This window comes from Neolamprologus brichardi, chromosome 14, assembly GCF_056152115.1.
Source record: "Neolamprologus brichardi isolate AB-2024 chromosome 14, ASM5615211v1, whole genome shotgun sequence".
Taxonomy (NCBI): domain Eukaryota; kingdom Metazoa; phylum Chordata; class Actinopteri; order Cichliformes; family Cichlidae; genus Neolamprologus; species Neolamprologus brichardi.
Genome location: NC_142117.1, coordinates 2,204,139 through 2,222,519, shown reverse-complemented (window position 1 = coordinate 2,222,519; position 18,381 = coordinate 2,204,139). Strand labels below are relative to the sequence as shown.

At 42.2% G+C, this 18,381-nt stretch overlaps 1 protein-coding gene across 1 annotated transcript; it reads left to right on the top strand.

Annotated features, from left to right (window-relative positions):
• Positions 1 to 8,878: 8,878 nt before the first annotated feature.
• tmem70 (transmembrane protein 70) lies at positions 8,879 to 13,646 on the top strand. The gene is made up of 3 exons (XM_087850614.1): positions 8,879 to 9,141; positions 10,709 to 10,808; positions 13,193 to 13,646. Exons 1-3 carry the CDS (start codon positions 8,980 to 8,982, stop codon positions 13,636 to 13,638), a joined length of 708 nt encoding a protein of 235 aa, XP_087706740.1. The 5' UTR covers positions 8,879 to 8,979; the 3' UTR covers positions 13,639 to 13,646.
• The last annotated feature ends 4,735 nt before the right edge of the window (positions 13,647 to 18,381 follow it).

Here is an 18,381-nt window from a genome sequence, read left to right as displayed (position 1 = left end):
GATTCAACGATTTAAACCTTGGGCGTGTTTTCGCTACTATAATCTATTACCAGGTTACCGGCAATGTAAGTCCTGGAGTTAATGACCCCCAATTTTTTTTTTTTCCCAGTAATGATGGAAATTTGGCTGTATAATAAAATTGAGAACAGAGTGAGAGTTCTTCAGCTTATGGCATGCATCTGCATGATTGCACGACATTTAGGATTTGTTTTCTTTATGAGAGCAAAACAAACTTTTTGAATGTTATTTTTATTGAAAAATGGCATGTACAAAATTCCAGAAGTGTATTTTTTGTCAATACATGTCAGAGATGTAACTGTCTAAATCTGGTGATTTTCTTTCTACCTCAGTAGTGTTTGAATTTTGATGCAAAGAAACCATAGACTTCTCCCTGATAACTAGACGTTAATGTTTTAGAACCTGTTTCATTTTGTATCTGTTCAATTATATAAACTGTGTTTCAGTGTGAGGCTAGCATACTGAAGATGTGTAAACATTATCTGCAGTATTGTCAAGCGTGCTATATAAGTGAAGTACAAATGTTTTTTTGTTTTTTTTATAAGGCTTTCCAAAATGAGTCTTTCCAATACAAATTCAAAATGATGTTTAGGAAATGTATATGAAAATGACTGTAACAATGAGCATCATCATAACTAAATGATGATATAGTACAAAGTGTTCAGTACTTGTTTTTGTGATCCAAAATATGTATTCTACCAATAAATATTCATAAAGACATTATGTAAGAATAACATACTATATTATATGATATCATACTATAAATAAGAACATACTACATTTTGAAGCTGCAAGCAATTAGTCTTCAATGGGTCCCAGACAGGGACATTCGAATTCTTTTTAAAATGAGGAACAGTTCATTTATAACATGCAGGGACTTTTTAATATCACAACTCACCTTCTGAAAGGTTCCAGACAGTATTATAGAATAAATTTGGTTCATTTCATTAAACTCTTGGTCTCAAAGTGAGCAATCGTAAGATGTCTTGAGACATTGTGCGAGGTGTAGGTTAAAACATTGTATAAAGTGCTTTCTCATCTGTAACAGCAGATGTTTTTTCTCATTTAAGAAGAAGGCAGTAAAGACACTTTGAATAAACAGAATTTGCAACATTATTGTTGCAATGTGGCACAGTCATTAATAGGATGAGGGACCTATGGAATCTTCAAGACCCATAGCACAAGTCACCATCAAGTGCGGGATCTACCAAGGACATGCAATGTCCCCACTGCTGTTCTGCATAGGCCTGAACCCCCTCAGTGAGATCATTGACAAGACTGGTTATGGGTACCGACTATGGAATGAAGCAGTTGTCAGCCACCTCCTGTACATGGATGACATCAAGCTGTATGCCAAGAGTGAACGAGACATCGATTCACTGATCCACACCACCAGGATATACAGCAATGACATCGGGATGTCATTTGGACTGGAGAAGTGTAGTCGGATGATAACAAAGAGAGGGAAGGTAGTCAGAACTGAGGAAATCGAACTACCAGAAGGCAACATTGCAGACATAGAGGACAGTTACAAGTACCTGGGGATCCCGCAGGCAAATGGGAACCATGAAGGGGCCACTAGAAAAGCTGCAACCACCAAGTACCTGCAGAGGGTCAGGCAAGTCCTGAGGAATCAGCTGAACGGTAAGAACAAGATCCGGGCTATCAACACCTACGCCCTGCCCGTGATCAGGTACCCTGCTGGGATAATAAGCTGGCCGAAGGAGGAGATAAAAGCCACTGACATCAAGACCAGGAAACTCCTAACCATGCATGGAGGGTTTTTCCCCAAGTCCAGCACCCTGAGGCTGTACGCTAAGGAAGGAGGCCGGAGACTGGTGAGTGTCACCACCATGGTCCAGGACAGGACTGGGCACATGTGCCAACTGTGGCACACGAAGGGTTAACTGATGGCATGCTGATGGATGCTCCTGAAGCATTTGCAGTGTTGGAATGTGAAAATTTCAACATCGCTTGAAAAAACTGCCAGCTAGCAACGTCCCTCTCACCAGTAGACAGTTATTTTTAGCCAATTACAAGTTGAATCTGGTAGTTGGGGTTGCTAAGATACCGTCATTAAGAAGCAGCACAACTAATGTGTCTATGCGAGCTAATTTGCGAAGTGCACCGCTGGCCCGGCCATTTATTTTTTAATGCTCCTTCTCAGATTAATTCACTGCGTGTCGTGCAAAGGGCTGGACTGGGACAAAAAAATCGGCCCGGGCATTTTGACTAGAGACCGGCCCCCCAGGTATTAAAGCCATAAAGCCTTTGAATGAAAACAGATGCTGTTGTGACAGTGATGTACAGTCTTGTTGGTATATGTATGATTTCTATACATTTTACATCAGAGAAAAACTTTGGTTGTAAGATTCAGATAATTATTTATTAAAAGCAAGACATTTTAAATGAGAATAAGAAAGAAAAGTATTTCTTTGTGCCCCCCTCTCCCTGTTAATGCCCTACCTGCCCCCCTGGCAACACTTTGCTAGATCCGCCCCTGCACAGTTACCAGCTGTCAGCTACTTAGAAAAGGATCCTGGTGTTATTTGTCTCTCAGAAACAGTTCATAGCTTCAACCCATTTATGTCACCTAAAAGGTAACATAACTAGCCACCTCCACAGGACAAGACTCAGCTGTCCATCTGCATCTTAAGGTCAAAGGTCACTCTTTCGAGGATGCCAATGTTCACATTTTGGACAGAGAGGACAGATGGTTTGAAAGAGGAGTGAAAGAAGCATCTATGTCCACTGTGAGCGACCATCTTTGAACAGAGGCGGGGCTTATGACACCAACTGTCTGCCATCTATAATCCAGTTTTGAGTTCCCTTCCAGACGCCTTAACGCCCACTCACATCCTGGACCATCTGACCTCAGGAATTCGCATAATAAGGTGGGGTCAGGTTTCACAATGAGCTCACCCGAAACTCTGGCTGATTGGGACCCACACCCAGTTTCACACCTTGGCTCAGGCGATTAGAGGATCATCAGGGGGTCCTTTTGTCCCTCTGTGGGGGGAAACTCCCACCAGGTTTATATCTGGGACTCCCCACCATTTGACCTTAGAACTGAAGAAGCTTCTCGGATGAGAGGTGAAACGTCTTCAAGCAACTTAAAGAAGTCCAGACGCTTTTCTTTGCAAGCTCCTTTGACTACGATGACCTGGATGACTGAGAACCTTCACAGACAAAAGGTAAACCTGTTTCTCCATCACCTGTTCAGCTCTGATGATTCAGTAAGGACGTCTTCTGGTTTCATCTTCATGTTTCCCTCTCACCACATATCCAAACCGACATCATGACCAGCAGCTTTACAGCTGTGGCTCCAGCAAACATCAGCTGATACTAGAAATTAATGTCTTGATGTATTCTCAATCATCCAGGGAAATAAATCTCCAAAAGTTGATTCTGTTCATCTGGACGTAGCGTTTTCTGGGAGAAACGTTTCGTCACTCATCCAAGTGACTTCTTCAGTCTCAGCTGACTGCAGGTTTCCCCAATCTTATAAACAGTACATTTACATAATGACTGAAACCAGCCCACTGAAGGAACAATGGGCTGGGAGGTCAGTTCCTTAATCATAATTATGCAAATTCTGATCAATGTTCATGAGTCCCATTCACAGAGAGTTGGGGAATGGCTGCAATCACAGCATTGTAAGATGGTGACAGATGGACCCTTAGGCCCCCTCCTCCATTCAGAGATGGTCTTTCCCTTTTCACGTAAATGGCCTCCTTGACTCCCCCCTCAAACCAGCGTTCTTCCCTGTCCAGGATGTTACATCCTCATCAGAGAATTTGCATAAGTATGATTAAGGAACTGACCTCCCAGCCCATTGTTCCTTCAGCTCTCTGAGCTCTCTCATTCTAGTCTGAACAACAGTGTCTCAGTAACTTTCCACTAGAGATGGTCCCCTCTTATGTACATTTTTCCAGGAAAGCGTGAGCGAGAGTCTACAGGACAAGGACACATGGTCTCATGCCTTTATTTTTCAGGGCTGTGTCCACTTAATACTACACTATATAACTTTATAACACTTATTAATAAAAAGTATAGCATTATTGAGGCACTGCAAATTACTGAATCCCAACAGTGTATATGTAGAGATATGTACAGAATTGCAAATTTACAGGTTAGGGGTAATTACAGTTGTATTATGTTGTGTATAAGTGTGCAAAAGTGCAAATTTACAGTTATGGATAAACAGTTCGACATAGTGATTCAGTAGCCTGATGGCCTGTGGATAGAAACTGTTTTTAGTCTGGTTGTCCTTGCTTTCACACTCCTGTAGCGTCTGCTAAATGGTAGGAGTGTTGTAAATGTCCTGTAGTGGTGGGAGTGGTACTCCACAGATGAGTTGTGCCGACACGCTGGAGAGCCTTCCTGTCCTGAGTGGTGCTGTTCCTGTACCACACTTTGATGGAGTTTGTCATGATACTCTCCAAACGTTACTGAGAAGTTTTGAGGTGAGTCCACATTTTCTCAGCTTCCTTAGGAAGAAGAGTCGTTGTTGAGCCTATTTGATGATCTACCGTGAGTTATGAGTCCAGGTGAGATCCTCACTGATGTGGGTGCCGAGGAGTTTGAATGTCTTCACCCACCTGAGTCCCGTTAATGCATAGTGGGGCGTGCTGGTCTTTCCTCATTCTTGTGTCAATAATCATCTCCTTAGTCCTCTCAGCATTTAAGGAGAGATTATTTTCCAGGCTCCAGGACACCAGTTGAGCCATCTCTTCCCTGTAAGCCGTCTCCTCTCCAGCAGTGATCAGGCCGACGATGGTTGCATTTGATGTTTTTAACGAACACCTTTTATTGCATGTAATGCACAGACACACCAACAGAGGGCAGTAATATCCCTTCAAGATACATTGTAAAATTACTATTACAACAGCGAACTTAATGATGGAGGTGTTGCTTTGGGGGCACAGTCATAGGTGAAGAGGGTGTGCAACAGTGCACTGAGCACACAGCCTTGTATGGGGTGCCGTTGGTAAACTGAAACATGCCGAAATTAACGGCAACATTTTTCTTACAATCTTACAAAAACATACATGTGCGGCTATCCTAAATGGGCATTCTTAAAGTCAGCAAAGAGGCACAGAAAAGAAGATCAGACACCAGCGAGGGAGGATAAGAAGGACAGACGCAACAACATTGTCATCCCCTATGTAGCCGGTGTATCAGAGAAACTCAGGAGAGTTTTCTCCAAGCATGACATCCCGGTGTACTTCAGACCCAGCAACACACTCAGACAAAAACTGGTTCACCCGAAAGACAAAACGCCAAAACACAGACTTAACAATGTGGTGTATGCCGTACAGTGCAGCGAGGAATGCCCAGACCTCTACATTGGAGAGACCAAACAGCCACTTCACAAGCGCATGGCACAACACAGAAGAGCCACCTCCACAGGACAAGACTCAGCTGTCCATCTGCATCTAAAGGTCAAAGGTCACTCTTTCGAGGATGCCGATGTTCACATTTTGGACAGAGAGGACAGATGGTTTGAAAGAGGAGTGAAAGAAGCATCTATGTCCACTGTGAGCGACCATCTTTGAACAGAGGCGGTGGTTTACGACACCAACTCTCTGCCATCTATAATCCAGTTTTGAGATCCCTTCCCAGACGCCTTAACGCCCACTCACATCCTGGGCCATCTGAACTCAGGAATTCGCATGATAAGGTGGGGCCAGGTTTCACAATGAACTCACCCGAAACTCTGGCTGATTGGGACCCACACCCAGTTTCACACCTTGGCTCAGGCGATTAGAGGATCATCAGGGGGTCCTTTTGTCCCTCTGTGGGGGGAAACTCCCACCAGGTTTATATCTGGGACTCCCCACCATTTGACCTTAGAACTGAAGAAGCTTCTCGGATGAGAGGTGAAACGTCTTCAAGCAACTTAAAGAAGTCCAGACGCTTTTCTTTGCAAGCTCCTTTGACTACGATGACCTGGATGACTGAGAACCTTCACAGACTTACAAAAACATGTTTTTTCGAGTCATTTTTTACAACATTTAGTAAAATATTTGTAACTTTTTATATTTAAAACACAATTTTAAATGTTAAATCTAAATATTATATTTAAATCTTAATGTTAACTCTAAACATTAAGCAGCAGGTCCGGACAAGGTGTGTCCGAGGATGCTAAAGGCGTGTGCTGCTGAACTTGGGGAGCCGCTACAACGAGTCTTCAATCTCAGTCTGCGACTGGGGAGAGTGCCCGCCCTATGGAAGACATCCTGCATCGTCCCGGTCCCCAAAAGGAACCGGCCCAATGAGCTGAATGACTTCCGACCAGTGGCACTGACGTCACATCTTATGAAGACTCTAGAGCGGCTCTTCCTCAACCTCCTCCGACCACAGGTACAACATGCCCAGGACCCACTACAGTTCGCCTACAAGTCGGGTGTCGGAGTGGAGGATGCCATCCTGTACCTCCTGCATAGAGCCCACTCACACCTCGATGGGGGAAAAGGCACGGTCAGGATCCTGTTTCTTGACTTTTCCAGTGCCTTTAATACCATCCGGCCCTGTCTGCTCCAGTAGAAACTGAACAGGATGCAGGTAGACCCCTGCCTGGTGGCTTGGATCTCCGACTACCTCTGACAGGCCACAGTACGTCAGGCTAAAGGACATCACGTCTGACACTGTGGTCAGCAGCACAGGAGCACCACAGGGAACTGTGCTGTCCCCTCTTCTCTTCACCCTGTACACCTCTGACTTCTGCTACAACTCTGAATTATGCCACATTCAGAAGTTTGCAGACGACACAGCCATCATGGGGTGTATCTGGGATGACCAGGAAGAGGAGTACAGAAGTCTGGTGAGGAACTTTGTCGCATGGAGTCACACAAACCACCTGCAACTCAACACCTCAAAGACTAAGGAACTGGTTGTGGACTTTGGGAGGTCCAGAGCAGGTCCACTGCCGGTTCAGATAGAGGGGGAGGAGGTGGAGGTGGTCAACAAGTACAAGTACCTCGGGCTGTGGGTGGATTATAAACTGGACTGGTCATGCAACACAGAGCACCTGTATAAAAAAAGGCCAAAGCCGACTGTACTTCCTCAGGAGGCTGAGGTCTTTTAACATCTGCAGGAAGCTCCTGAGGATGTTTTACCAGTCGGTGGTTGCTGGAGTACTGTTCTATGCTGTGGTGTGCTGGGGGAGCAGCACAGCAAAGAAGGACTCATCCAGGCTGGAAAAATTGATCAGGAAGGCTGGCTCTGTGGTCGGCATGAAGCTGGACACTCTGGTGTCAGTGGCAGAGAAAAGGACACTAAAGAAACTGCTGGACATTATGAACAATGCTGGGCATCCTCTGCACACGGTCGTAAACAACCAGAGGAGTCTGTTCAGTGACAGGTTGCTTCTCCCAAAGACAAGAACCAACAGACTTAAAAACTCCTTTGTCCCACACGCCATCAAACTGTTTAACTCCTCTCTGGAGGGGAGAGGGAGGGGAGACAGGAGGACAAAGGAGGGGGGAACAACTGAGCTGTAGTGCCTCTCCACTTCACTGTGCAATACTTTTTGTTAATAATCAGCAGTGCAATAGACTCCATACTGGAAATGTGCAATTCACTTGTATTTTTATTTTTATTTTTATTCCTATTTATTCTATTTATCCCCTTTGTATATTTTATCTATATATGTCTTTGTATTTATATATGTGTGTGTATATATATATATATATATATATATATATATATATATATATATATATAATATTCTTAACTCTGTAACTTCTGTCGGTGCTGTGCTTTTTGGAAAACAAATTTCCCAGAGGAACCCACCCGAGGGATTAATAAAGTTTTATCTTATCTTATCTTATCTTATCTTAAATGTTACGGGAAACTAAATATTTAGCTAATATGCAAATTTATTGTACGGGTCAACGGAAATACCAAAATAAAAGCTTCAAGAAAACCTCCCGCGCTAAAGTGCGCCTGTCGTGGTCAGGTTGTGTGTCTGCGCTCCTCTCACAGTCACTTTTCACTGCCATGAGCTGCTTCACCGATTCCCTACCAGCATGTCCAGCGATTTAGCTGAAAACATTGGAAGAGCCGTTTTGTCGGCCATCCAACGATTCAGCGGTAGTGCAGTCTCCACCTCGCAAACGCCGCAAACGTGGTGTGTGTGTGTGTGTGTGTGTGTGTGTGTGAGGAATGAGTCGACACACAGGACACTCTGATCTCTGAATGTCTGACTTTAAAGTGTATGACTTAGTAAAAAGGAGATATTATTGAGTAAACTGTGCTTAACAAACAGTTTTAAAGAGAAATCATTCTATATAACTGGATTAAAAGGGATTAAGCTGAAATTAACAGTCTTGTGCACAAAATGAAAACAAAAAATGAAAATGTAGAGCCTGCATGTTGAACTGGGATTTTCTGAATTAAGAACAACAAAGTAAACACTGTTTTAAATCCTGATACTGTGATAGATAGCGAGAGGATGGTGGCTGTACTGTATCTGCAGCTGCCAGTCAAAGCTGTCACGATCGTGGTAACAACATCAAGTTAGTAATTAGTATCAAACTTATAAGAAAGGGGACCAGTTGAACCCAAATCAGCATATTGAGAACTGCTAATAACATCTGAGAGCATCTTTGAGAAAAGTTTGAGAATGTTAGACAACAAGCTGTGAATGTGATGAAGTGTTGTGTTAACACACATGGAGCTGCTTCAGTTTGTTAGTAAATCTGTATTTGAACAACAAACCAATTTATGAAAGAAAATGTATCGAGAAAAGGCTTCTGTGTTTACTGTGATAGCCACAAAGAAGGAGACGTACTCAAAGATCAGTCCACAGGATGGCGCTACTGCAGCAGTAGACACATTAAGCCTCACAGAAGAAGAAGAAACGGAGGCGAGATTTGCAGCGTGTGAAGTCCGTAGGTCAGAGAGTCAGAGCCGCTTTTAGCAGTAATAGAAAAGAAAGTAAAGAAAAAGTCAAAGATGCTGTCTGTGCGTTTCCTGCGGTTACGCTCTCGAGCTCTTCCCCGGATTTTCAGTAACAGTCGGTTTAGTTTCGCGCAGCATCCCGCGCCATTCTCCGTGTGCTGTGTGCGCGCAGTGAGGAGGAAGCAGCTAGCTCCCAGGCTCCTGGCTCTCAACGAGGTATTTAACCGTCAGGTTCACGGATAGATACGTCACATGAGCGCTGCATCAGCGTCGTGACGCTTTACTGCACACGTTTAAGCTACGCTGATGATGTCATGAGTAACAATGCTGCTCCAGCTAACAGCTAACCGGCGTTTCTACAGTAACACGCTCACCGCTGCTCTGAAAGCGTCATTGTGAGTGAGTGACGTAAATGTGTCAGCTGAGCCGTAAAGTGACGTGGGCGGTGCAGGGAGGGTAATGTCAGCTGGATGGTGACAGCATGTGACAGATTGTGCTGACGTGAACATTTACAGAGGTCATAACAGACAAAAGCACATGGATACTGCACTCATCAATAAATGCAGACAGATAAACATGAACATGTCCGAGTATCCGGTAACCTTTATTACAGATTCACAGACTCAGCTGATACATGTTCGGATCCTTAGTCCGTTGGAACTGAAGAGTTGTGTTCTTGAAGAGTGATCATCGTTATGTTCTTAGAAATATTTGACCGTCGCCTGTAGAAAATACTTTGATGTGTTTTGGCTCTTTAATGAAGTGCAAACATTTACAAGTATAATCCAGGTTCGAATAAAAAAATGGACAGAAAGACAAGTGGCAGTTTCTATACATCATAAATGTTTTATTGACAGTACAACAAATATATCAGATGTTTAAATGGAGTGTGTGTGTGTACACGATCAGTCAAAAGTTTGGACACACCTTCCTATTTAAGGGTTTTTCTTTATTTTCACTACTTTGTACATTGTAGATACAACCTGAAGACATCAAATATATCAAGCAACATATATTATGTGTGTTTATATATGCGTTCTCTCCATGAGCTTCATGAGGTCGTCACCTGAAACGGTTTCCAACAGTCTTGAAGGAGTTCAGAGATGCTGAGCACTTGTTGGTCCTTTGCCTTCACTCTGCGCTCCATCTCATCCCAAACTATCTCCACTGGGTTTATGTCAGGTGACTGTGGAGGCGCAGCGCTGCATCACTCTCCTTCTTGGTCAGTCAGCCCTGACACAGCCTGGAGGTGTGTTTGGGGTCCACAGATGAACCCTGGCAGGCTCACCTGTGAGGTGAAACCGTTTCAGGTGACTATGTGAGGAAGCTCACTGAGAGAAGGCCGACGGTTTGCAGCGCTGTCAACAAAGCAAAGGGTGGAATCGTCAAATATATGAAGTAAGTAAGTATATATGGAATTATGGAGCAAAGAAAACAATGGTAAGTAACTCTAAATATGTTTACGTCTTCAGTTTGTATCTACAATGTAGAAAGTTGTAAAAATAAAGAAAAACATTAAATCAGAAGATGTGTCCAACCTTTTGATTGGCAGTTTGTGTATATATATATATATATATATATATATATATATATTAATATATTAAAAAAAAATGTGGAAATTGCGCAAATGTACTATTGTGGATGTAATATGTGGCTCTGAGTTTCGCAAAACATTGCATTCTGGTTTACATCTTGCACGACGTCCCATTTTTGGAGGCATTGCAGTTGTAAAATCGTCTCCCAGTGCCAAACACATGTTGTTCCTTTTGTTGTTTTTGACCAGATGCAGTCCCACGCTCCGTCCACCCGTGTCATCTCCACGGCGCCACCCTCCGAGCACGGAAACCTCATTTATACTGGCAGCCTGGGTTTAGCTGTTCGGGGTCAGTCACTTGCATCTTGTTGTGAAATATCATAACAACAACAACAGCTGTTGTTCAGCACAGGTCTCAGTGACAGTGTGTCCAATAACTGTAAGCCTGCAGACAAAAACAAACACAGTTAAACTCTTGTTCCAAAGTGTTCGTCTTCAAGCCCTCATTAGGCAAAGTTTGAGTTGGTGTGGATGTTTCATCATCGTGACTAATGTCAGAAAGGATTTCCTCATTTACTCCAGGAAACCATGACATCGAGTTAGGGCTGCTCGATTAATCGAATTTTAATCACGATTACGATCTGGGCTTTCAACGATCATTAAAAATGACTGAGCCGATTATTAGCCCCTCCCTCGTGCTTTACTCTCGCGCTGCTCCGTGTGGCAAATCGAGCGCACCTCTCTGCATTTCGAACACGTGTCACAACAATTAAGAGCAGCGGTCTCCAACCTTTTTTGCGCCACGGACCGGTTTATGCCCGACAATATTTTTATGGACCGGCCTTTAAGGTGTCACGGATAAATACAACAAAATAAAACTAGTTACCGAAAAAAGAAGATTTATTCATAACACACGTGAAAAGACCCAGGAAAACCGAGTTAACGATAAAAACGATAACAAAATAACGCTGAAAACCAATAAAAACCCTGAAAACTATACATTTCACACCTGAGCCTCAACTCTCGCGGCCCGGTACCAAACGACTCACGGACCGGCACCGGTCCGAGGCCCGGGGGTTGGAGACCGCTGATTAAGAGGACCCGAGGGAAGCTCGGAAAGCTCAGCAGAAGTTATTTGGAGAGGAGAGTGACTGCTGTTGGTTGAAAAGAGGTAAAAAACCTTCAGTGGTGTGGAAACATTATGGGTTCATGAGTCAGACGTGGATCAAGTAGACACAGTGTGTAAACTTTGCTACAGTGTTGTAGCTGCACCACAGAGCAACACTGCAAAGTTCACTAAACATGTTTACATTTTTCATTTATATTGCAAACATTTGCACTGTTATCAGTATTTGCACTATTTTATATTATTAAGTATTATTATTATTAAGTCATTATTCAACACATTGTTATTGTTAAATAAATATCGTCAAATAATCGAGATCTCAGTGAAAATAATCGTGATTATCATTTTTGCCATAATCGAGCAGCCCTACATCGACTTATATAAGCTGTTGAAACACTTTGGTTAGTAACTGGATGCCTGTGAGTTTGTTGGTGAAGAGCTATTGAGATTTATTTTACAATCTTAATCCATTCAACATTTAAAAAAAGAAAACAGCCAGGTGGACACCTACTAAAAAGTCCACTCTGCTCTGATTGGTCAGCTCCTACAGGACCTTTGCTGATCACGCCTTGATTCTGTTGTATACACAGTGCATTCGCACTATTGTTTGTTGTGTTGGAAATGTTGGCACAGATGCTGATGAAGAGGGGACGCATTGAAGAAGACTCCTATCAGGGACTTCTGTCTGCTCGCTGTATCTGAACGCTTGTTTGGGTTGTCTGTCTTCTGTAGGGTCTTTACAGTAATTCACAATAGTAGCACACTAATAAAACTGAATTGTGAAAGTAACTATGGCTACGTTCACACTGCAGGCGAAAGCGCATCAAATCAGATTTTTTGACCCTATGCGACCCATATCCCATCATGGTGTGACAGTGTGAACGGCACAAATCCGATATTTTCAAATCTGATCTGGGTCACTTTCGTATGTGGTGCTGAATCCGATACATATCTGATGTTTTAGAAAGCTGCTGTTTGATGGTCATGTCGCATTAAATCCGTCTTCTCCGTCACTGACACAAGACAGACGCCAATTATCAGCGCCGGAGAAGACATCGCGATCGCTTCCTGTCCATCCAGTGAAACTGTTGGGAAGACAACGTTGGAGAAACGTGAACATTTTATTTGTACTGTATAATCTGCAGATTCTGACAGAAATCTGCAACTATCCTTTGAAGCACCGCTCCTCTAAAACAGCAATAAGGATCATTATTAGGTTATTTACATTATTATGTAAATAACAAAATAACTTAAAGCAAAAATTGGGAAACGTGAAGTCCGAAGTCTTTATATTAAGGTCATCAGTCAAACAATACTGTTGGTCTGGGTCTAAACAGAGCGCGTTGTGTGTGACGTCTTCTTTTGCGCATGCGGGCGCTTTGAGCGTTCACACTAGAGCGCGTTTGCTGTCGCATTTTATTTGTAGTGTGAACGAACAGACAAAAAAATCTGATTTGATCAAAAAATCTGAATTGAGAATCAAGACCTGCAGAGTGAACGTAGCCTATGTAACATGGCTCTGATAGTGGGGCATGCTTTACTTAGACATGGACGTGTGGACTGTTGTTGGAAGTAACAGGGGTTGTGTGACTCTTGTTTTTCGGCAGGGGTGAAGATGTTCTCGTACAGCACTAGTGCAGCCAGTCTCTTCCTCGTGCCACAAATACTCCTGAAAACTGGACTCGGAGTCCAGAGTTTTGCCTTGCAGGCAGCTTTCTGTGGAGTCATTGGCTTTTTTACCTTCCTTACCCCCATCCTGCTTCACATCATCACCAAGGGTTACATAATCCGCCTGTACCACAACCCAGACAAAGACATGTACACAGCAGTCACCTACAGCGTGTTGCTCACCGAGAAAAAGAGCGTGTTCCACCAGAGCCAGGTGAGGATCCCGGCTGTCAGTAAGATGTTCACGACTTTCTACGCCGGGCAGGTGGGGTTCCTGGTAAACCCGGACATTTTCTCCGTCCCGCACGACTACAATCATCTGATGGGCTACGACAAACCGTTCAGTTTCAGAGCAGATGACATGGAGCAACCTGACAAGAGCTGAGACTTAAGGAGGAATGTTGTTGACCGAGTAAACCTGAGTGCACAGCTCAGACTGTGAGACAAACATCCACGGACAAAATGCTCCCACGCTTGTCTTCACTATGATAATGGTAATTAAGTGTTAATAAAATAAAGTTCTAACTTTATTATCCTGACTTGTGTGTGTTGCCTTTCTGAAGCTGTTAATTTCTGCAGTCTTTAAATGTGAGCAATGATGTCAGTTATCAAGAGTAAAGTCACAGAGCTGGATGCTCTGATACAGGCTGAGAGCAGGCTTATGTCCACAGCTATCATCATGTTAGCTCACGTTTAATTTTCATTCATTTCTACAACCAGTTTGATTGTTTGAACGTTGTCAGATTAGTTTTTGTTTCTTTCATCATGTTTGGTTGAGAACAGTTTCTCGTTCTCTCAGCCTTTACCTGGGGGCCGTCCTCTGTGTCTGCTGGGATCAAGCTGTGTGTCCTAGAACAGGACTGGGACAGAAAATCAATATACAAATGCATAACATTAAATGGCCTTCAAGTTTGGGTCTTCTATCATATTGTACTGGTTTGCTACTCTCCAGTATGTGCTCTGTACTGTCAGGTCCATGTGTGCAGACTTAATCAAAGGGTTAAACAAGACCACTGCATTCACTGTTTAAGAATTACACCTTTCTTATTACCTAGTCTTATATTTTCAGAGGATTAAAATTAATTGGACAAACTAACATAGTTTTATATATAAGTATTGCAAAAATAAATCTAGAGCTCATTAGCATCGCTAGATACTGTCTGCCTCTCCTGTCCAGAATTCAGCTGCTCGTGTTATCACTAGAACCTCTTCTACTCACTACATTAGTGATGTTCGATTCGTGAACGAATCGTTCAATACTCGAGAATCACTTTACTGACTCGTGAATCATGATTCACAAGCCCAACTGACTCACTGACTCATCCCTGTTGCTGTTAGCAAACTAATTCCATTAGTAGAAATAATTTATAATTATAATATAATAATTTTATAATTAAAATTGGGGGGGTGAAACAACAGCCAGTTTCTTAACAAAAGCATTTCTGCTCTGAACTGGAAGAAAAAACCCTGAGTAGAAGCTCACATCAAGAAAATAGTTTCTCAGTTCACAGTAGCATCGCTCTGCTAACATGCTAACATCGCTCTGCTAACAGCTGTCAGACTCCTGAACTCTGCCTCCTGACATCTGACCCACGTTAAACTCATGGACTGGACATACACACACCCACAACCACCTACACACACACAATGGACAACCGTACCCTCAAACACACAATAATAACATGGACTGAACCACCATTCACAATCACTAGCACTTTATATAGCCTCTGTAGAAATTATCCACATATCTCACTTATCTTAACTGCACTACTGTATAGTTCTGTGTAAATAATCATACGATAATTTTTAATCCTACAATCCTACAACTGTTTATAACTTGCATAGTTCACATTTCTGTATAACTGTATATCTCAGATTTCTGTATAGTTTTTTTTTATTTTCTTATTTTCATATTTATATCCTGTTCATAGCCTGTACATAGCTGTACATAGCTTGTACTCACTACAGCCTGTACATACTTATAGTTATAGAATATTCCTAACATACTTCATACCGTGTACATTATAACATACCATAATAGACCCATTTCTGTAATATACTCACATATCTATATTATTGCTAATATATATTGTAATATATCTATATCACTAAAGCACTTCTGGATGGATGCAAACTGCATTTCGTTGCCCTGTACCTGTGCATGTGCAATGACAATAAAGTTGAATTCTATTCTATTCTATTCTATTCTAACAGCACATTTGAGCTACTCACCCCCTCCCTCCTGGCTCACAGCTTCTTCTTCTTCTTGGTTGGCAACCAATGTTAAGGCGCATTACCGCCCCCTGGCTCACAGCTCAGTGGACATTTAGATGAGAAAATATATATTTAACACATTTAAGGAAAATACTAATAAAATACAAATAAACAAAATAAATGTTTATTAAGCAATTTTGAAAGGAAATTGCTTAATTTTAGAAATGTTTTTGCTCTTTTTTGCTCTATAAAATAGTTGTTTCTTTTAGAATCACTCATCTTAGCAGTAGGATTTACATGAAAAGAGAAACAAATTAAGTTTGAGTGAAAATGTAAATTTTTTGCACTCTCTGGTCAACTGACTCAGTGAATCAAATGACTCAAAAACCCGATTCACTTTGGTGAGTGACTCATTAAAACTCGATTCAGTAAAAAGAATCAAATTTACCATCACTACACTACTAGTGATGGGATTTCCGGCTCTTTTTAGAGATTCGGCTCTTTCTGTTCGGCTCACTAAAAAGAGCCGGCTCTTTCGGCTCCAAACCGGCTCTTCAGGTTGTTTTGTTGCTTTAATTAATTTATTATTAACAATAATATTAAATTATGCACAAAAGGAATTACTAACGTAAAAAAAGTGGTTTTATTTATATATGTTTATATATAAATATATGCGGTGGCCCCTAGAGACAAAACACGTACAAACTCCAAAACACATTTCTAGCATGAACTGAACTTCCAAAGCAGAGCTACTAGATCACTTAAATTACACAATTGAAAGCATGTGTGTATTGTTTGTGTATTTATACACAGGCACTCATATATATTCAAATAATTTAAAAACAATGTTCATTTACCTGTTACTACCACACACCAAATTCGGTCGTTGGTACTTGCTGGCTTGTGTAGCCACTAGGTAACAAAAGCTCAACACTGCGCCCTAGCATTCTGGAGCACTTCTGTTGACTTTTGTACGTGTTTTGAGTTCTTATGTGCTTCTGAGTTTTTACGTGCTTCGGAGTTTGTACGTGTTTTTACGTGTTTTGGAGTTTTTACGTGTTTTGGAGTTTGTACGTGTTTTTACGTGTTTTGGAGTTTGTACGTGCTTCAGGGTTTGTACGTGCTTCAGAGTTCGTACGTGATTTGAAGTTTGTATGTGCTTTGTCTCTAGGCGCCACCGTAAATATACTTTTATTTATTCACTCCACATAAAATGTAATAAATAAATCATATAATACAAAAACCAACTATTCACATTTCAACTTTTAACTATTTAAATTTTCAGCTTTTTCCTTTTACAAATTTAAAGTGAAACAACACAAAACACTGCAAACCACAACACAGTTAAATATAAATTAAAATATGAAAACAAAAAGAAGATGCACATTCTCTGTCATATGGACCTGCATGAATAAACTTTCTGAATCCTTTATCATCTGCAACTGAAAATAGTTGTGGATGATTACTATACCTTTCTAATGTGACGTTGTTTTCCCTGGCTCTCTCTCTCTCTCTCCCTCCCGCTCTGTTCCTGTGCTACTGAGTGTAACTACCGCCCCTCCCCCCTCTGCCCAGCGTAAAGCACAAGGCTCGCGTGCTGAGTGAAGCAGAAAAAAAGTGCGAGAGAGGCTGAGAGAAAGAAAAAGAAAAAAAAAAACACGTGACGGCTCGCGATAAGGAGCCGGCTCGCGTCGTTCACTTCAACGAACCGGCTCTAAGAGCCATTTCGTTCGCGAACGACCCATCACTATACACTACATCACTGTCATCAGCTTTCCAAGTGACCGATGTAAAAGCAGGACTCAAACGCAGGACCAAGTGACAACAGTGCACGTATCTACAGTCCATATTAAACACAGTTCACAAACAGCTGAGATAGTCCAGTTTCCTCGAGGCTTCCACAAAGTCCAGGCAGAATCCAGGACTCTCCGAAATCTTCAAACAGTCCCGAGCACAGGTTGTTTGTTTGTTTTTACTCACAGTTCAATTTGTGAATTGATATCACTTTTTTCAGGAGATTTATGTCTGCAGGATAATTCTCTCACCTGTGCAGGACAAAAACACCAAAGTTTGTGCAAGAATTAGGATCTGATAAAGGGAGTTACAGGATTCTTGAAAGGCTTTAAAAGGGATACAGACAGTGTTGGGGAGTAACAGAATACATGTACCGCCGTTACGTATTTAAAATACAAAATATGAGTAACTGTATTCCGTTACAGTTACCGTTTAAAAAGGTGGTATTTAGAATACAGTTACTTTGTTGAAATAAATGGATTACACGGCGGTACTTCCCTGTTTCATATTGTGGCGGGTCAGGCCTGTTTGGGTTTCGTTTGACAGCTACGTTCTGTTGTTCCAGGCAGCGTTACGGTTGCCATGGTTACAGGGTGACGCTCTCTCTCTGCGTGTTTCCTGGGTGAGAGAGGCCTTTTTGTTGTTGTATTGCTAAGCTAACAGGCAGAATGCTACAGGTATAGCTCTAAAGAATGTAGCATCATGGGCAGTGTAGTCCGTGCTGCAGGGAGAATGGACTGCCATACACGTTATGTGTCTGTGAGCGAGGGAGGGAGAAAAAGGAAAAGTACGAGCTGTCATCGAGCAAAAACGGGAGCTGGAAGCATGTAAATATAATAATAACCACTGCAGCCAAGAAGAGAGCCTGACGAGCCCAGCTGTAAGTAAGCTATTAAGACTCGACTGTACACCGTGTTCGTGTTTTCCTCTGAAACAATAAGTTCTGTTGGAGCAGCCTTTCAATGCCTCTCTCTGTCTCTGCTAGCAAAGTCGACCCAGACAACAAAGTAAAGCTAGTTTTCAGCTACGAGCCGACACAGAACCCACCGTATTAGCCAGAGGTCCCTTTACTACGGTTCGGAGCCGCGGACCTTCAGTAACAGTAATAAATCACAGCAAT

Excerpts from the sequence above, each read along its gene's own strand:
- tmem70 (XM_087850614.1), top strand. The coding sequence starts at position 8,980 with ATGCTGTCTGTGCGTTTCCTGCGGTTACGCTCTCGAGCTCTTCCCCGG. Across the intron at positions 9,142-10,708 it reads GGCTCCTGGCTCTCAACGAG|ATGCAGTCCCACGCTCCGTC; the intron begins GTATTTAACCGT and ends GTTTTTGACCAG. Across the intron at positions 10,809-13,192 it reads CCTGGGTTTAGCTGTTCGGG|GGGTGAAGATGTTCTCGTAC; the intron begins GTCAGTCACTTG and ends GTTTTTCGGCAG.